Source organism: Wyeomyia smithii, chromosome 3 (genome assembly GCF_029784165.1).
Source record: "Wyeomyia smithii strain HCP4-BCI-WySm-NY-G18 chromosome 3, ASM2978416v1, whole genome shotgun sequence".
NCBI classification, from domain to species: Eukaryota; Metazoa; Arthropoda; class Insecta; order Diptera; family Culicidae; genus Wyeomyia; species Wyeomyia smithii.
The window spans coordinates 160368299-160389364 of NC_073696.1; the positions used below are offsets into that span (position 1 = coordinate 160368299).

General features: G+C 36.9%; 2 protein-coding genes across 2 annotated transcripts; both read right to left on the reverse strand.

Annotated features, from left to right (window-relative positions):
* Positions 1-519: 519 nt before the first annotated feature.
* LOC129728766 (uncharacterized protein K02A2.6-like) lies at positions 520-2661 on the reverse strand. Its single transcript, XM_055687222.1, has one exon. The coding sequence runs from the start codon at positions 2659-2661 to the stop codon at positions 520-522; it is 2142 nt and encodes a 713-aa protein (XP_055543197.1).
* Positions 2662-15164: 12503 nt separating this feature from the next.
* LOC129731683 (uncharacterized) lies at positions 15165-16442 on the reverse strand. The gene is made up of 4 exons (XM_055691860.1): positions 16344-16442; positions 16009-16290; positions 15465-15822; positions 15165-15397 (listed from the first exon to the last, which is right to left on the reverse strand). Exons 2-4 carry the CDS (start codon positions 16186-16188, stop codon positions 15348-15350), a joined length of 588 nt encoding a protein of 195 aa, XP_055547835.1. The 5' UTR covers positions 16189-16290; positions 16344-16442; the 3' UTR covers positions 15165-15347.
* Between the last annotated feature and the right edge of the window lie 4624 nt (positions 16443-21066).

The following is a 21066-nucleotide window of genomic DNA, read 5'->3' on the forward strand; positions in this document are numbered from 1 at the left end:
CCCACACGGTTGTGATATCGGGTTCGATTCCTGATCAGGTCAAGGAACTTTTCGAGCTGGAAATTGTTTTGTAGATGTTATGCTTTATTGTTGGATGCTCTCTTGCTACTGGTCTACATAGACGCTTTGTATTGTTAGGGTGATTCAGCTACAATAACTACAACATCTTCCCTTTTTTTTTAAATAATAAGTAACATTTGAGTGTAATAAGGATAAAGAAAATTAAAAAAATTCAAACATAGTCGGCATATCTTGCAGGTTTCTTGATGTGTCTCTTCGTTCTTTTCTCGGCAACTGTTTGGGCCTCATCCTGTCTGGTGAACCATCGTTGCTGCTCATCGGTTTCTGCGGTTGGAGCTGATGCTGCTCGCGATGTTATTTCGTTTAGTTTATTGTCGCACGGTTCGTCCTTCTTGTAGTCATATCGCTCGAATACAGTCAGTTTATCTTTCTCAATCAATTTCGAACATTGCGGCTGATCATCCGGCTTCATCAATGATGGTTTACTTGGTGGTTGCTTTAATTGCCCGTCATCCAACCGATTGTTAATTCCACGTTTACGTGTACTGCACTTCGCCGATAGCTATTACCATTTTTATCTACCACTTCCCAAGAGTTATCCGCAAACTTGTTCACCAAGATACCTTTTTCCCATTGCGAATGTAGATCAGGTCTTCGTTGCATCATCACATTTTGCCCAATTTGTAATTCTGGAAGTAGTTTCGCACTTTTATCGTAGCTTGCTTTCGTAACTTTATGTAAATGCTCAATCCTTTCCTCGATACGAGATGCATTTGGTGGCTGCAGTTTGTTGGTAATTACGGGTACTGCACTACGTGTAGCTCTGGAGAAAATTCTTTGATTTGGGCTTGTGCCTACCGCGTTTGGTATATTTCGATGCTGTTGCAAGGCTAACCAAAAGTCCGCTCCCGTTTTCGCACATTTTTTGTATAGTTGTTTCATCGCCTTAACCGCTGATTCAGCTTTACCATTACCTTGGGCATGGTATGGAGCCGACGTTACATGTGTAATATTCCACATTTGAGCAAACTTTCTCAACTCATCGTTATCAAACTGTGGGCCATTATCTGTAACTACCACCTGTGGTGAGCCATGCCTAGCAAAATGCCGTTTGCATATATTGATGACAGACTTAGTTTTGATGTCATTAAGAAAATCGACTTCTATAAAATCTGAATAGCTATCAGCGATCACTAACATCATCTTTTTTCTGAGACTTTTGGGAATTAAAATACGATCTCCCTTGAAAATCACTCCGCGTGATGTTGTCAACTCATGTTGAAATGCCCTGTAAGGTAACATTTCATCACTTAGTTCCTCCTTTTGTTCCGGCCATCCTTCAGCCAGAATTAGCAACAACTTTCGTAGAGTTTGATCTTTCCTTGTTTCCGATGCTATTTCGTCGAACCTACCATCTGAAATATTTATGAATTCTACTACGTTCACACTTGCTATTTCACCAAAGGCCCTGTTCACTTTTTCAATTTTTAGCACTTCTGCATCTATGTCGCTTCTGGGTTGCTCCGTGGCGGTTCGTGATAACAAATCCGCTATGTACATCTCGCTACCTTTCTTGTACCGCACAATTATGTCATACCGTTGTAAAATCATTCTCATTTTCTGCAGTCTAAGTGGAGCCTCCGTAATCGGTTCTAGAAATATATTCTCAAGCGGCTTATGGTCTGTTTCAACAATCACGCGATGCCGTCCCGCCACGTACTGGTCGTGTCTCTTACATGCAAATACGATTGCCAAGCATTCTCTTTCAATAGATGCGTAGTTTCTTTCGGTTTTCGTTAACATCCGGGATGCGTATGCAACAGGACGGCCCCCTTGCAGTAAAACACACCCAACTCCAAGTTGACTTGCATCACACTGGATCACCAATGGTTCCGAGGGGTCATAATAGCGAAGTATAGGCGATTGCGAAACTAAGTGCTTGATTTGGTTGAATTCATATGCGGCTTCTTTGTCCCAAATGTATTCAACCGTATCTTTAGTTAATCTTCTCAGAGGCGCGCTGATATCTGCCAATTTCGGGACAAACAGACCCAAGTATGTGATCAGTCCCAGAAACGTCATTAACTTTTTTTTGTTGTTGGGAGGAGGAATGCTGTGCACTGCTAGGATTTTGCTCGGATCAGGTTTTACTCCTTCGCTAGTCAAAATGTGGCCAAAAAATGGTACCGAAGAAAGGGCAACTTTTGCCTTCGACCGATTTAATTTGAGTCCTCGCTCTTGAAATCTCTGCAATGCCGCTTCTAGATTCTTGTTGTGATCAATCATAGCTTCTTCCATTGTACTTCCGCATCCGTATATGACAATATCATCTGCAATACATCTCGTTCCTCGTAAACCAGAAATAACTTGTTGTTGTGCTTTCTGATAAATTTCGGGAGCACAAGAAATCCCAAAGGGCATCCTCTTCCAACGATAAACACCCATCGGGGTCCAGAACGTGGTCAAATCTGCACTTCGTTCATCTAACTCCAAGTGCCAGAAACCATTTTTTGCATCCAATACCGTGAAAATTTTCGCATTTGAAAACTCCGGCAACATTTCTTCTATCGTTGGAATCTGGTGGTATATCCTCTTGACTGCGCGATTCAGCTGGGCCGGATCCAGACAGAGACGTAGCATGTTGCCCCTTTTTACTAATACTAAATTACTCAGCCAATTCATATGTCTGCTCACTGGTTCTACTATTCCTTTGCTCTCGAGATCATTAATTTTTGCTTTTAGTTCTGGAAGATATGCGAGGGGAATCCGACGAGGTTTCTGCTGAACCGCTGGAACATATTCATCAATTTCAATTGTAAATTTTCCTTCCAGCTTTCCTTCTCCATCGAAAACATTCCGGTACTTACCCAGAATCTGCTTGCATTCATGTTGCAACGTATCAACACTGTAAACATCGTGCACTTGAATAATTCCCAATTCCATAGCCGATAGCGATGACAGCAATGGTGGTTTTGTTTTTTTTTACTACAGTAAATGTAAGTAGGGTGACTCCCTTTTTTAGCTCGATCTCCAATTTTACTTGACCCAAAGGAGTAATTATTTTTCCGGAATAACATCTCAATTTTATGTTCGTTTTCGATATTTCTGGTTCTGAGATCAAACGCTTCAAATCTTTATAGCATATCACGTTTGCTCTAGCTCCGGTGTCAACTTGTATATCTAGTGGTTTCACCTTTTCTCCTCTCCGTACTTTGAGCTGAACCATTATTTTTCCTGATTCTTTAACGTTACTACTGTCAATTTTTGCTATGTCCACAAATTCGCATTCTTCTGTGTCAGAGCTTTTGGAGCTTTCTGAACCATCAGACATTTGTCGAACCGATCGTCGTACTGGCTTGTTTTGTTGGCTCTGTTTCCGACACACCTTGAAATGGTTCAACCGTCCACAACCGAAACACTTTTTTCCGTACGCGACGCATTTGTTTTTGCCACGAACATGTTTTCCACCACAATATTTACATGGTTTCTCCAGTTTTTTTGTTGCGGTCACTTTATACGTTTCACTCGAGCTTGCCTTATTGGTTGTCATTCTTTCGTATTTTTCAACTAACTCCTCAATCTGCTGTCGATCGATCACTTTCTTAACCATCTCGGTTACTGGTATATTTCCTGCCCGAAGAAGTTCTTTCCGCACTTTATTACAACAAACTCCTGCTATTATAAGATCTTTAATTAATTCCTCCAGCTGATTTTCATTGTAACCGCATTTTTTCACTTTTCTTCTAAGTCTTTTCACGTAATTGTCTATTTTTTCTCCTTCTTCTTGGAATAATGTGTTAAACTCCGCCCGCTCTACCCGTGTATCTCTTTCGGGAATAGGGTGTACCTCCAAGGCTCTCAAAACTTCGTCTGTAGAAGCTTTTTGTTCCTCTGTCAGCGGCAGGTTGTCTACCATCATTACTGCTTCTGCTCCGATTACCGTCATTAATGTAGCCACTTGCTGTTGCGCTGGTTTTTCCGCCAGCTCCGTTGCAACTGCATAATGTTTCCATTGCAGCTTGAAAATTTTAATGGCCTCTTAATTATCTGCGCCTAACTTCAGCGGAGCAGGAACTGGAATGTTCGACATATTGAGGTTATGTCAGTCACGTGTCTATTCGACCATGAAATTTGCCAGGCTACTAGAAGCTATTTCACGAATTTTTGCTTTAAACTATCATTTCCACTTGAGAATGCTATTCTTTCTTTTTCAACTACAAAATAACAATTGTTTTAGCGTTTTAACTTGCAATAGGCGACTTTTGACACCATGTTTTGTAGATGTTATGCCTTATTGTTGGATGCTTTCTTGCTACTGGTCTACATAGACGCTTTGTATTGTTAGGGTGATTCAACTACAATAACTACAACAGAAATTTTCTCGACTCAGCACTGGGGCACGGTGTATCGTTGTACTTATCCTACAACATGCAAAATGTGCCGAAAACAATATCGATAACGTATTCTCTCGACTAATCTAGTTGATCGAGACCGCATTAGCCCCCAGGCTAGCGTGCGATATTGTTGTATGTCGGACGACGAGTATCAAGAGTACGACATTTTGGAATGCGGCCCAATCAATGATGTATTCGCTACCAACACGCATATGAGTACTGCTGATGTACTATCTAACAGTGTTTTTATTGTGTCTGTTCCGAATGTTTTCTGTCCAAAATATATAATATGTTATAATATGAGATTCCGAATTAAAGGTAAAAAATTTCTACCGAAAGGACAAAATGTTATACGGATAAAGTACATATTAGTATGTTACATTTTGTATTCGAACCTATTCTGTATTTATGGTGCTTATTACGGGAGTCACTTCACGGTGAAATATATTTCACTCTCACGCTCACTTCACTTTTTTGGACCTATTCCCGATTCCACCTCAAGTGAGGTGACAAAAATCACCTCCGTGGAGTGAGATTGACGGTGAAGTGAAATTGAGAATAGGACAAGTGAAATGAGATTGTTTCCCAGCTCAAAAATCTCTAAGTGCCAGAAAGTCGTTTTTTCCGTTTTTTTTAGATAACACCAGATCTTGACGTGTTCTGCTTTTCTAAGACATTCGGCATCAAAAAAAATGTTTTTTTCGGTATCGAAAATTTCCTGAAAAAAATGCAAACTAATTTTTTTCATCGGGCGAAAAAAAGAAAATTTGACCGCTTTAAGGCACGGATCAAATTCTGATTCGTTTTGTTACTGAAGAAAAAATCCAATTTTCACCATTAGATCACAAATCGATCAACTTTAACACTTATGGCATCTTCGTGTAATCATTTCACCGTTCAAAATGGTCGTGAAATAATTCCACGCGAAACGTCGCATTTTCCGTTCTCACTTCACTCATATGACACTCATAATAACCCAGATTCCGCGGCAGATGTCACTTTGCGACGTTTTTCTCACTTACGTGAGTCCCGTAATAGGATTTTGTTCACTTCACTCTGATTTCACCGTAAAGTGACTCCCGTAATAAGCACCTATGTATTTTGTATTTGCACTCATTCTGTATGTGCTTTTATAGATGCTTTTGTGCTTGCATGTATGTATGAACCTTTATGTGACCCATAGGCGCAGCCTAGGGTAGTTAGGAGAGGGCGACCTTCCCCGAATTATTGTAATTAGCGAGAATGTTATTCGTGATTCGGTTTAATGATATCATTTTAGTTACGTACCTATTTGATTTTTTTTCTAGTTCTTATCATTCGTTCTAATGCAAAACAAATATTATTTAGCTTTTTTCAGGAACCAGTTTCAATTTAGTTACTAGAAGTTAGAAAAGACTTGCTCTTGGGCGTAGTCAGAAATAAATCAGGCGGGGTAAACTTTTCAAAATTGTAGAAGCAAAATGTACATTAATATTTAAAAATAGAGTTATCAATACACTAAAATCGTTTCTCACTACGTTAATGTTAAAATGCTTGTAAAACAAGTATATTCGGAAATGATTTTATTGAATTAGAAACATATTTATAAATCATTATTATCCAACAATAGCTTAAACGGTTATGGATTTTAAAACCATGTAGTGGAAAAACTTAAACCAAATTAATAGTAAGATAAACTCTCCTACAACACTTTTCAAGTCAAATTATAAACTATGCATGAGGCTATGAATAATTGGGATTTCGGCTCAGCAGTCATTCATCCAATAAGTGCTGAAACGTTGGGACGAATGACAATAACTTCGTTCTGAATTCTAAGATGAATGACTGCTAAGCCGAAATCCCAATTATTGATACCATCTACAGTCGAACTCTCCCACCCAACATGAGGCTATGTATCATTGTTGTTGTAAAATCGTTAAGAGAATGTTACGAAATAGTGTGAAATCGAAAAAAAAATGCAAAAAGGCAATGCTCAGGTGCTTACATCGTTTCACGAAACTTTCGTAGCCAACGTTTATAAGTTTTGTATCTCAATGACTATTTCAGTCGAGATTTGAGCATACGATGGCTTGCTCGATGGACCAGCTCCGCGACTCGAGACATACTCAAAGGCAACGAGTTTTCTCGTCAATAATTTTTCATTAGTTTTAGAATATCCTATTCTAAAGTTTTACATATTTGATGTATTGGTTGATGAGTATTTCGGAAGACAGAGATTTTGCGGGGATTTTTTTATGCAATGTAAAGTATGTAATACCAAGTTGTTTCTCAAAAAATAAATTATCGAAACAGGTCTGCTTTGTGATTTTAAATTAGACGCCTGTTTTTTCCACGAGTGCGTTGCTTATGTCTGATTTCGTCTCCTTTTAATCAGGCTCTGGTAACGTTTTCCAATCGAGTTGTGAAGCTATATCAATTTTTATGTATCATTAAAAAACAATGCATTTTTGAGCAAAACGAGATTTTCGAAAAACGTGTATTTGAACGAAGGCATATCTTCTCCCATATTTTTAATTTTTCTATATTTTTAAAATATTTCCAGTTTTTTGAAAATGAAAGATCGTCACTAATAAAATATTACCTCGTGTCGAAAATAAGTAATGCGACTTGCTTCTTCATCACTGTATTATACGATCAATTTGTAATTTATTGTTGATGTTCCAGAAAATCCTGCAATCTTCACTTCATTTTCCCTGTTTTTTCCACGAGTGCGTTGCTTATGTCTGATTTCGTCTCCTTTTAATCAGGCTCTGGTAACGTTTTCCAATCGGGTTGTGAAGCTATATCAATTTTTATGTATCATTAAAAAACAATGCATTTTTGAGCAAAACGAGATTTTCGAAAAACGTGTATTTGAACGAAGGCATATCTTCTCCCATATTTTTAATTTTTCTATATTTTTAAAATATTTCCAGTTTTTTTTGGAAATGAAAGATCGTCACTAATAAAATATTACCTCGTGTCGAAAATAAGTAATGCGACTTGCTTCTTCATCACTGTATTATACGATCAATTTGTAATTTATTGTTGATGTTCCAGAAAATCCTGCAATTTTCACTTCATTTTCAACTGGGAGCGAACAGAGTAGCAAATTACTGAACACGCTTGTGACTGTGCATCGTATTTTTATTTCAAGGAATATATACAATATCGAAACAACATCTCAAAGAACTTATTACTAACCACTCTGACTCTCCCAGCTGGTCTCGAGGTACGATGCTGGCCAAAAAGCCAGTCGTCGTAGGTTCGAGTCTTGGCTCGGGAGAGACTGTTAGTGTCAGTAGGATCGTAGCGCTAGCCCCGCAATTGTCCTGTACACTTAACAGTTGGCTGCGAAGTCTGTGTATAATAAACAGAAGGTCGAGTTCCGATACGGAATGTAGCACCAAGGCTTTGCTTTGCTTTTTACTAACCACAGTAAAGCTAAGCATCTCCTCGCTATCTTAGATATAGAAATCAAGGATAAGATGAAGTTTGGACCAACACTTAAACTGATCAACCCAGAAATGATAAGTTACTTGAACTCAAATGTTGCAGATAGTAAGGCTACAGCTTTACTTCTCAGTGTAATGAATAAAATATATTTCTCATATTTAGAAAAGGAAATGAATCCCTTGGATCGGATTCTTAACATATGGTAAGCAAAAATTTAACTTGGATATACCTTCCTTTTTAATTTTCATGGCTATTAATTATGATCTTATTTTTAACGGTAATTTTTTTATTTCAATATTTAGGATAGCAATCCGCCGTGGATAAACCGTAATACCTTTTATTAAAAATCACAGGAGGGCTGTGTGCAAAGCCACGACCGCAAGGTTGAAGTAGAATACTTTTGCACAGCTCTACTTACGGCTGTACATTGACCTACGGCCGGGCGAATCGGTTCGCGCCGCTTTTCGCGTTTAGCCTGGCGCACGGCCAACACAATAGAAAGGTGTTTTCACATTGAAAATTAGACACGGCCTTACTGGAGTAAGTGTTACCGCTAATACCGCCGCTATCGTACGAAAGCGCGTCGTTTCATGTGGGGAATAATATCAACAACGAAAAATGACGCGCGTCTAAGCACACCCGAACTGTTTCGCCGTGCCGCTTCCATTTACTTCCCTCTAACATCGGCCTTAGGAAAGTACCGGCTGCACCTACCGCTGAGGCTGTTACCATACTGCTACTGGTACCCAAAGCTATTAACTCTTCAAATTAAGTGTTTTGTTTGTCCTCAGAAGAACAATTGTTCAATTCCATATCGGATATAATGCAATCGCATCTGTGTAATATTACCGACAGTAATATTCTTCTGAACAAAATGATCCAACTTTTCCATTAGAGGAAGTGCTGGCTGATGTACGGCAAAAATCTCGCCCGATCGCTCGCGTTTGCGTTCAGCCTGGCAGAGGCCTGAGACGTGGTGACCAACCACAGGGCAAGTGGTTTGTTTAATTTGAAGGCAGCCACAGGCGCAACCCGCTGTTATCTTTTGTTACTGCTGAGTGCTGATATTTGCTGCTACTGCGGTCAACGTTGTGGCCGGTCCATCCAGCTCACCATCCGACTAGTGAATGTAGCTAGTTTTCCCAGAAACACTCTTTTACAGCCGAAGGGTGCTACGAAATAGACCACGCCTTTCTTTTCAGTTTTACCAGTTTCTGATGTTCTTTAGACGAATTATTCCACAATTCGCATTTGATTTTTGTATTTAGCGAATAAACACCGATGGTGCTCCCACACACGCAACGATTCAACCCCTAACTGTATTGTGGCTTGTAGCATCAAGCGATTTCGTTTGCTCGCTGTTGCGTGTAGCATCATGTTGCAACTTGGCAGCTGGGAGACGACGAAATTCTGTTCATGCTGATTGATCGAATCGACTTCATATTAGCTCTGCATAGTCGAACTAACTGTCTTTGTGAATGCGTTCTAACAAGGCAGTTTGTTATTCAAAGTCGGTCATTCTGATCGCAGCCTTTGCGCTGCCCTTACAGTGGGGGGTTAACTAAATTAAGTAAAAATTAGACAACTACAACAGAATTTGATTGCATCCCGCACAGAATGCCTGTTTGAGTTGATGCCAGAACATTAATAACCTTCAATTACTTGTTTATTTGCCTTGAAAAAGGCATTCTGCGGTTCAAAATCGGTTGCTGATCGCAACCTTTGAGCTGCCCTAACAGTGGGGAAATTAAGATACACGGACAACATGCACTGTGGAAGCTATTTCACATTCAGTGAATTACACGGGCGCGACAGAATGCTTGCTTGCGTTGTCAAAAATAATTAACTTTCAATGACTTGTTTATTTGCCTTCAAAAAGTCATTTTGATGTTTAAAATTGGATTTCCTGATGGCAATCTTCATGCTGCCCCAACACGGGGGGAATAACGGCATTTTGGCGACACCCGCTGAGAAGGACCGCGCTGCTCCTGAGACGTGGTGACCAACCACAGGGCTAGTGCTGCTGCTAAGGAAGGACGACTGCTGTTGTCGCTGTCTAGAACTATTATTAGCGGCTTCGGCTGAAACAGGCTCTTATATAGGCCAAATAGCATGTTTTCAACTGCAAGGTATATGATTCTGCCGACCGTGCTTGGGAAGCAATCATATAACGACCAATCAGAGGTCGAATTTTTCGTTTTGACAAGGCTTGAATATTTTCAATAGTACAATAGTGTGAATAATAAAATTACAGTTATTTTCTTTTGGGAAGAATCTTAGAAAATTTTTCAATCTATTGCTACAAGAATGAAGGAAATCCATCGAATACTAACCGATTTATTAGCATTTGAAATTGGACATATTTTGCACTTTTTTCGGTTTTAGTTTTTCATTTCACATCCCTATGTTGCCGAACTTCCTGAGAGAAGTATTCTACTTCAAAAACGCGTATGTTCTCTGGTTTTGAGTTCATAACGTTGTCCACAGATTCAATCAATGTTTTCTAAGAATCATTAATAATTCGTTTCGTGTTAATAACGATATTCATCAATTTCCTAGGTTCTATTTCTCTCTTCAGTTAGTCATTTCAGGACTCGGCCTTTAGTGTCAGTACATTTTATGGTGAAGCTTATCTCGCTAAAGCCGTCTTTAGGGAGTATGTGCTTAGCTTCTAGTTGAACACTAGAACTTCATTCAGCCAACTACTCACACATTTGTTAGTTAATTCGTGTGTTGATTAATTTATACCGAGAGTGAGATTGGTTTGGTTCGCACTTAAACCTGTCCCACAATCATACCTTCTTCTACCAATACTCATTCTATTTTTCAGGACTGCTAATTTTGTTGTACGTGACTGGCGAAACTTTTGTAAAAATAATCATCATAATCTTAAATTGTGTATTAGCTCAAATGGTTACTTGTCACTCGAGTTTCCTGCACACTAGAGATGGTCGGGTATGGGAAATTTGTCACCCGTACCCGACTCATCGAGAATTTTCAAACCCGTACCCGACCCGAACCCGAAGTCGGGTTTGTTTGAAATACTCGTACCTGACCCGAACCCGAAAAAGTTTGTTTTCAACTACCCGTACCCGACCCGTACCCGAAAGAAAAATAACCCGAAATTACCCGTACCCGACCCGTCCTGGATTTTTATTTTATTTTTTTTTAAATACCTGATTTCCTCGTACATTTTATGCACTGATTGTCATATGTGGTTACTCGAGATGATGGCCAGAGTTGGGCTAGACCCGAGAGTTCATGTGAACGAATGTCAATGAACCAGAGTTCCAGGCGATGTATTGGTGCTCCCAGAATCCAGCGTAGCATCTGTCACTGAGAACGCCCGCTCGTCTGATGTTGAAAAATTTGATCATTTTTATCACACAGCAAAATATCTATTCATAACAGTGTACGGATAATTTGGGTTCCGTTAGTTACCTCAAATTAAAATTAATCAGGGATTTCAATTATTTATTTTGTATGCATACGTATGATTCATATAAACTGCTGAAAATTTTTATTTTTTTAATTTACCCTACTAGCACAACTCACACAACAATGGTGAAAAATGCATGTCGGGTAGAGTTTAAATTAAGCGACGAGTTTTATGTGCACATCGTAGCAATCAGGAATCTGAAATTCGGTATAACACAGATATTTCTGTACATGCGGCATCCCTGGTCACAGTGCAAATCAAGACCTGGCACAGTGGAGCACTTAGAACATCAAACCTGATCAAAATTATTTTTAAGGATTTTTGGACTGAAAACGAATCATGGATCGAAATTATAGTATGATAGAAAATTTTGAAAACCTACCTTTGAGTGATTTGTTACTTTTCTGATGATATAGTTCGGATTCAAAAGTAGTTTCTTTCTACAATAAATGGCTGAGCCTTTATGAATGAAACATAACTATTTTTTACATCAGTAAGGTTCGGGGTTAACACTGTTTCGTTTATTAATCAATCTGAGCACTCAGAAGAATCTGAAAAGTCACTATTATTATCATCATTGTCCGTGTACAAAAATTTCACTCGTAGCATTTGCATTGCTTCGGACGAAAAAGTTTGATCGTTTTTTTTTTTGGATTTCAGCCTAGATCTCATAATCAAAGGATCCGAATTCAATAGCAACCTGTTGAGAATGTCTCAGAACACTCATCCATTACATGACAGAGGTAATATAATCTAAGGAACTAAGGTAACAGCATTGCCGGAAGCTGAAAAGTTGAAATTTTTCGATGATTTTCACAATGATGTAACTCATGAGTTCGGATTGGTTCGGATGATCTAATACCACCTGTTTGACCAGAAATATACAGGCTTTCATTCGCAATTGACTGTTTACATTGAAACTCATTGATACTTAACTTACTTCATATAATACGACGCATAAAAAATCTCATTTGTAACATTTTTGTGTTTTTTCAAATGTTCTCAAGCAATATCCAGACCAATTATAGGTCTTCCAAGTTTACAGATTGATTAAGCTAACCTTCTTTGACAATCTCCATAATTGGTTTGAAGATAAATCACTACGTTGCACATTATTGTTTTGAAAAACAGTGAACAGTACGCGAGTATTGAATGCAACAACAATAAGCTAAAATTTTATCGATTTCAACCAGCTGTAACAAAGGTTAACAATATTTCTGGATGCTCATGAGCTGTCAAAAGATTCATACTTCGGAATTAGATTATGTAGAACATGGTTAATAAACTTTTGCTTTTCTGACTTTTGATCAGGTTTTTACTTAATTTACTCCTATGTGCCTGGGAGGGAGGAAAGAATACTACACTAAAAAATTATCGAAACAGATGACACGCACATTCGTCGTTTTTTGATAGCGTGTAAAGCGGCTAGTGAAGAAGATTTTTCATCAAGCAAAACGGCTGCAGGTAAGATTGAAAATTTGTTGTTGTTGAAAATTTAAAGCTTTTTTAAAACCACATGAACTTTGAAATGGGATTCTGTGCACTTTTTAGAATTAGAAAACCCGTGTTCTATTCCGGAGGCTAATGATTGCCAGTTTTCCTCGACGAACCTGGACGAAAAAAGCTCTACATCTTTCGAAGAAGACGGGTCTTCATTTCACAGCTGGTCGGAACCACAGTTCCATGATGATGAGCACTTGACCGCAATTTTGGAAAATTTGAACAACGAACCAATGGAAAAGTTCCCAGACAGCTTGAAGGAATGGGCGCTTCAATACAACATAAGTCACAAGGCTCTTGGAAAACTTTTACTTTTGTTGCGTGACCACTACGACGATGTGAACCTTCCCATTGACCCGAGAACTTTACTTGGTACCCCAAAAAATACTAGTTCACGTTGCTCAAGTATATCTGGCGGAAAATATTGGCACCAAGGGCTCGGAAATTGTTTACGGTGTACGTTTAAAGATTTATCAAGCGACATATCAATCCAGTTAAACATAAACATCGATGGAGTGCCTCTTCATAAAAGTTCGAGGGCTCAGTTCTGGCCAATCCTGGCCAATATTCATGGAATGGAGCATGTAAAACCAATGGTGATTGGGATATTTTGCGGTCAGACAAAACCACTAGATGTAACCGAATATCTGTCTCCATTCGTAAACGAAATGATACCTCTTCTGCAAAATGGACTAACTATCAATGGCTGTAAAATAAAAATCAATATAAGATGCTTCATATGTGATTCTCCGGCACGTGCATTTATAAAAGGTTTACATTTATTGACATTGAACCCCTGATTGTAAATTACAAATATTTTAAAAAATTTATTTCAAGACAATATCTGTGACTTTTCATTTTGCAAAAACAAAAACCTACACAAAAAAATCCAACGTTATAGCACTGAATTACCTGTTAGCACTTATTTACACTTTCTCTACATATTTTACACTTAATTTAAATAATAAAAAAAAATGAATATATACACAACGATTTTCTCGATTTTTCATTAGGTGTTGTAAATTTCAACGGAATTCACGGATGTTTAAAATGTACAACAGAGGGTGAATATTCATATATATCACGAACGGTAGTTTTTCCAAACATTCATTGCGCTTTGAGGACAGACACTGAATTTAGACGAAAGATATATGGAAAACACCACAAATAAGATTCACAGATTTCAAAACTGCCTGGTTTCGACATAATCAAAGATATCGTTATAGCTGATCCGCTTCACCTGTTAGAACTAGGTGTTATGAAACGCTGTCTCATCGGTTGGCGTGATGGAAGCCTCGGTTTCACTCCAAAACTTTGTGGCCGCGAGATAGAAAAACTATCAGCTGCATTGACAAGTATGAAACTACCATTAGAAATACATAGATCTATGCGAGGCATAGATTGTATTGCTTTTAGGAAAGGAGTTGAGTTTCGAATCTTTTTAAATTATGTAGGCGTAGTGATTCTCAAAGATATTTTAGATGAACGCGTTTATTTTCATTTCCTGCTTCTATTTGCTGCCGTTACTATTTGTTCTTGCAAAACGTATTTCAAGTATCTAGAAACTGCACAACTAATGTTCGAAAAATATATTGAAGATTTTCAAAATGTTTACGGACAACAATATATTACAAGTATTATTCACAATTTAGAACACGTAGTAGCCGATGCTCGACGATTTGGTTCTTTACAATCAATATCAGCTTATCCATTTGAAAACGCTTTGTACCATATCAAAAATAGGATTCGTTAGGGAAAGCATAATTTAGAACAAATAGCTAATAGGATTGCTGAAAAAAATTCTTTTCAACTAAACCAGAACAAATCGAAAAATCAAGATGAAGTGCAAGTGCATCTTGATAAAAAGGCGACTTTGTGAAATGTAAATTAAAAGAAGGATTTACTTTAAGTACTGCATTCAAAGATTCATTGTTTTTAACCTATGAAAATGAAATAGTAAGAACGTCTTCTGCGACAATGACTTCGCATAAGGATTTGAAAATTACCGGTTGCCACCTTAAGCATAAGGAAGATTTTTTCAAAATTCCTATTCGTTCCTCAGTTATAAATATATATATAATCGATATAACATGCCATGGAAAAGAAAAAGTATATTGTCCTAGTGATATAAAATGCAAATTAATTGCAATCAAATACAAAAAAACTAGATATGTTTTTATACCACTTCAGCACACTATACAGTAACTATGTAGCATAAAAAGCAAATATAAAACTGTTTTTTAAAGATTAATTGTTTGATTCTTCACGTTTGATTTCTCATGTATGTATAAAAAGCAGAAAATTGTACTAAATAGAATAAATATAAATATATTTATTGTGGTATAACTAAATAAGAATTAATTTAAGTACAGTTAATTATTTAAAAATGGGTTTGCAACCAACCATGAAGCTTATGATTACTAATTATGATAGCAGATAAACTTACGCATAACTAAATCTACAATATATATTAAACAATATATTTTCCTCAAGCCTCGTTCCTATTCGTCACTTACGCCATTCTCGTCATTCTCATCATTCTCTTTAAGACTACTCGTTCATGTCCCGTTTTCTTCAGAAGATTGGTTATTGAAGATAGCGATTTTATCTGTGATAATAAATACATAGAAATATTACACTTGGTTCTATAGAAAGTAAAGCATTTTAATATTTACCTATTGAGAAATTAGTGGTACCAGCTTTCGGCTTCTTTGTTCGACGATGAACGGTTGACATCCGCAATCCCTTCGCTTCGCTTCGTTTTTTCGCGTTTTTGGTGATGGATTTGAAAAAACTTTCCATCATTTTGATGGAAAAATTATTGTTTACACTTTTCACTATAGTAAAAAAAGCGCTGAGAATGTTTCTAAATTCTCTGATAGCATATTTTGGTTGCTCGCTTCGGCTCGTACCCGTCCAAGAAAACAAAACCATAAATTTCCGTTCGAAGATGTTGTCAATTAAATCGTAGCATACATTGAGCCCATTGCAAGGATCACCTTGCGGTCCAATTACAGATTTCAAATAGTTGTACTGAAAAAGACGAGATAATTGACATATATAAAATATACTTTTTTTAAACAAAAATGTAGAGCCTTTTATTCTATATTTCATGATTAGTGTTTTTGAGTTTCACGAAAGCTTACATTTGAACACAAATTAGCTATTTGTAATTTACCACCAAAATATCTAGTAGCTTAGTAGTTCAGTTATACTTACAAACTTCTCCATATACTCTGAATTTTCCAAATTTTGTTCCAAATTTTTTAAATTCGAAATTGATTTGACTGGCTCGAATTGAAAGTTATGAACAAGAGTTACTGTCATTGAACCCTGTTGCATGAATGCCAATTTAGTTTCCAGGTCGCTTTTCAAAGTAGCTACTGTTTTTACGAACATACTTCTAACGGCATCTACTATCGATTTCCGAACTTCCCCCTTAATTTTATCCAATTTGTCCAAAATTTCTCGCTTCGCAAGATCTATGCAATTGTCGGCATTCTAAAAATGGTTGTTTGAATAAATAATGTGTGAAAATATAGCTATTACTCTACCTGAGCTAGGTTTTCATCAATACAAACGATTGGAAAGGATACCTCTCTTGCTTCCTCTAGTAAATTTATATGTGCAGATATTAAGATATAAAGAAGATTAAGAAACGGGTAATGATCCTGTGACGTTTGAACCATCTGCAAGCAAAAAACTTATCTCGAATATAATATACCTATCTAAATTTCAAGGCTTCTAATGAAACATTTTTATTTTTCGTCAAGCCCGCCAAGCCGTTTGCCAGTGTTGCCAAATATATTCAGTAGAGAAATTATTAATACCTAGAGTGTTTTCAAGTCGAAAATTGAATATAATTAATTTGTTTGATATTGCTTGTTCATTAAATCTTGCCTGTCGAAGAAAAAGAAAACAAATCGGCAACTAACGTTGATTTTAACGTGTGCTTTGACAAAATTTCGAACGATGCTATGTCACGTTCATCCTCTATAGTATATGTATTATCCACAATAAGATTTCAATTCAATTTCATTGATCAACCGGCACATTGTTTCGGATGAATACCTTAATGCGACAACGACCACAAACACCCTAGAACTTTATATTGCGAAAAATTTACATGGCAACGGAGAAAATGGGTAAAATTTCTAGAATCAATCGTAGTTCATTCACGTCGCAAACAGAAACAAACTTTGCAAACTTTTGCAGCACGGTCAGCCGTATGTACTATAAATGAAATTAAACAGGGCGCTAAATTGTAGCGCTTATTCAGCTACAATTCAGTATATGTACAGCCAATGTAAAATTGTTTATGGAATAAACTGGAAATAGATGTACGGGTTAAATCGATACGTATGCATCTATGTCAAGATAGACGAATCGGCAACGCGTTCTACCAGCAAACTCATGAGCATGAGTTTGAGATTCGAGACTGGCAGTAAAGTAATTGGATACGGAAAAGCAGTGGTGGGCACCATTCCGCTAATTCGCTAATTCGCTAATTAGCGACGCTAAAATTCAGTTAGCGATTTAGCGATTTCGCTAATTTTTGAGCTGGTTAGCAAAACTGTTAGCGTCGCTAAAATTTTGGCCTTCGAAACGCTAATCGCTAATTCGCTAAATTTTGTAGAGAAGCGACAATAGAAAAATTTAGAAAAACTGTGAATTGCTGATGACGTACGTAAATTGCTTCGAAAGATGAACATACTTTACTGCGAAAGTTACTTTTGTCAGTTTTTTTACCCTAGAATGGAGTTCCAGTTATCGTAAAAGCCACAGTAGCATTTTAAAGATCAAGCACAAGGTCTAGATTAAATTTTCGCCACACCAAGAACTTTGGTAAATTGCAATGCGCTTGAAATTATGACAACTTTGGTTTTACTTTTTCGATTCAGATAATTGAATTTTTATGAAAACATTCCTAAGAGTATCTATTTTCAATGCAAGCTAAATAACTTTTGTTATTCTTGTAAGTAATTGTTTTCGTTTGTTTAACCAAAACAGATCAAAGTGGTCCAAATCTTACAAAACACGAGTAATAAATATAGCGATATGACTATTTACATATTAAAAAGTTAGCGATTAGCGAAAGTTCCGCTAATGTGGGTTTAGCGTTTAGCGATTATCGAGCTAAATTTTCCGGTTAGCGACTTAGCGATTAGCGTCGCTAAATTTTCGGTTAGCGGTGCCCACCACTGCGGAAAAGGTATTTTTCACTAATTATATAAAAAAAACGATGAAAATTACACACAAAAGTGCAAAAAAACGAATGATTAGATGTGTTCGAATCGCCTTAACAAAAAAAAAATGTCTAATTCAAGACTATTATATATTTTGAATCACATTTATCATAGCTGTTATAAAGCTGAAAAAGCACATATTAAGACTATAAGCACAGAACGAAAGGTCATCTGTGATACGAAAACTGCTAAGTGCTCAGTGAATTTTGCAGCGCTCCCTAGGGGTGGAAAGAACGCTTTTTACACGGAAAATAAACAGAATTTATGCTACTTTTATCTAAATCAATCAAACACACTGGTATAAATCTGTCGGCGAAAACATTACAGGTTAACCCTGCTAAGCATCTGTAAGAAGGAAAACACATTATTTCTAGGGGCTTGACAACTTTATTCCATGAAAAATATTTCGGTAATATTACACGATATTGGTCGATATATATATATTAATATCTATCATTTTTTTATCACATTAACTTCCCAACCATAGCGTATAGGACATGGTGAAACGGTTTGATCAACAAGTAGGCACGAGTTGTGAATTGCTTCTAAAATAAATGAATATCAGTAGCAAGGTATGTAGCTTTACCGGATTTATAATTTGAATGCATCGAAATAGTATATTATAAGATGCGATGAATTTTGGTCATCGGTTGTTTTAATAAACATCTTTAGTCTTTGGCATTTTTTTTTGCAATATAGCCGATTGTACTTTTGACATACCGTTTTACTATGTTTCTATACACCAACATCACAACGACGATAATATGAATTCAAAGAGTTTTGATGTAACTAGAGGAGTGTCTGAAAATGCAACGATAAACACTTAGTAACAATGAATACTATCGAATTTTGCTCGTTGCACTAAATTCGTAGCCCAACTAGTAAAGGACTTTCACTCGTTGGGTTGAGCTATCTAGGTTGCAAGATGACACCGGTTGTTTCTTTTTGTTAGGATTACTAATCACCTATTGGGTTACGCAGTGTCTTGCCCCTAGCATCCTTCAAAACAGCTGACTCAGATACCGGCATAGATAATTGTAGAACTGTTCCTTTGTTGTTTTTCAGTAATCTACTCCTGTGAAAATAATCAGATTATTAACACGAGTTAAAGTGAGAGTCGCATCTTTTGTTTCAAGTCTCTAATTACCATCTCGTTTAGAGTCCTCGTAATGAATATTCGTATATTACGTAACGTGAAATTTGGCAATTTTCAAAACCCCCATCAACTAAGTAACGCGAATTTGCATGGTGGCAGTGTAACACTTCGCTGGATACCTTTCCTCCACCTCTCCCCTGAGCGCGTTATGTATTATAGGAATGTTTCCATATATGAACGAACGCTAGGGGTAAGGCACTATTGATATACAATGGTGATTCGCTCACCGGTTGCTCCTTAGTCGGGGGTTTGTTGGTTGGGCCCTAATCCATCTAAAAAGCGCTCTTATGTCAAAATTGAACGTCATTCAAATGATGCAAGAAACTTGAAAAGTGAATAAATAATAAAATAAATTTTGACTTCTCGTACTTGAGTTTATTTGTCATTGATTGTTGATGGTTATCTTTGATTACTCGAAAAAAATGACATTGATTACTTCGGAGTAATCTCAGGTTACGACGCATTTCGAAACCCCTTGAAACGAACCTCTTGAGACCTTTTTTTAGTGTTCTGTAAGGTTGTCACTTTCGGTTGTCAGCAGGGATACCAGATTTGTCAGCAAAACGCTGATTTGTTTTGATTCGCAGGTATGTGCTTTTTTTTCAATCTCCATCCCACATAATCAATAACCATAAACGGATGATAATCCATATGGTTCAACGATACCCCATACAGTCGAAACTATATCCCGAACTAGTTGTTAGGCACGTTTTATGGTTATTGATTATGCGGGATGGTTAACTACATTTTTTTCCCTATGACTTTCTCAAAATGTGTGCAGATTTTTACAGACTTCTGCCTGCTCGAGCGCATTTATTCGAATCACGATTAGATTTTTATCAGATTTCAAAAAAAAAAAAAGACTGCACAATGAAACCGGTACCTTTTACAATCGCATTATTCGTTGCCCTAGAAACTAACCTGGATTTACTTAACCTTATTCTGCTTATTTTTATTTAAATGGCATGTCGCATGTCGCATCAATGAGTAGAAAATCTATATTCTCCAGAATGGACTAGAGTCAATCGGCAAAACATTTATATAATCTAATAAGAGGATGAAACTAGTCATCGGCAAACATTTTATATAATCTAATAAGAGGATGAAACTAGTTTATAAATTTCATTTCCGAATAAAGATGTGATTCATTTATTATAAATATTCGGAAAATTTGCGTTAAAAAATCCATCTGTGCCATGATTTTTAAAAACTCAAAGTACTTTCTTGAGTTGAAAAAAAACTAACGAGCTGCATTTTATATTCTAACAATTTTCAAAAATAACCGTCTATAACACATGGTACAATTGTAAATGGAAGAATTGCAACATTAACGGTTTAAAACGCACGATTTTTCAATAACATTAATTGTGGTTCGTGTTTCAAATCAACATTTGTCGATTACAATACCTTCGTTACACTATTCTAATATGACAAACTCCACAAATGTGAATAATTGCGAATTTTTTCCAAAACGTTTTTGCATCGAACCTAATAGATTGTATTAAACGGGTTAAACTGTTGAAATAACCGTCAATTCAAAACATCGAATAAATTATGCCACATTATACCACTGGCAAAGCGGCATAAACGTATACGACAAATATATATTGCCCGAGAGCACAGAAAATTCAATTGTCATTTTTCAGTCCTTTTTGTGTGCACTTTCTGTTCGATCATATACCTGAAGTTGACCTTCCGTTCTGTGCTATAAGCCAGCTACTGTTGGCTGCAAAAGATTTTTTTTACAAGCTGTACAAAGAATGAATAATCGCTTCTACAGAATCGATCAGCATGTATAAAAGCTGTTCAAATGTCTAAGTTATTTCTAATTAAGCCCTTGTTCGGCTATTAAGGAAGCCGAATGTAACAGGTAGC

Coding starts and splice junctions, on each gene's coding strand:
- LOC129728766 (XM_055687222.1), bottom strand. CDS start 2,661: ATGCTACGTCTCTGTCTGGATCCGGCCCAGCTGAATCGCGCAGTCAAG.
- LOC129731683 (XM_055691860.1), bottom strand. CDS start 16,188: ATGTTCGTAAAAACAGTAGCTACTTTGAAAAGCGACCTGGAAACTAAA. Junction 15,823..16,008: donor CAGAGTATATGGAGAAGTTT/GTAAGTATAACT, acceptor CGTCTTTTTCAG/TACAACTATTTGAAATCTGT. Junction 15,398..15,464: donor TACCACTAATTTCTCAATAG/GTAAATATTAAA, acceptor TTATTATCACAG/ATAAAATCGCTATCTTCAAT.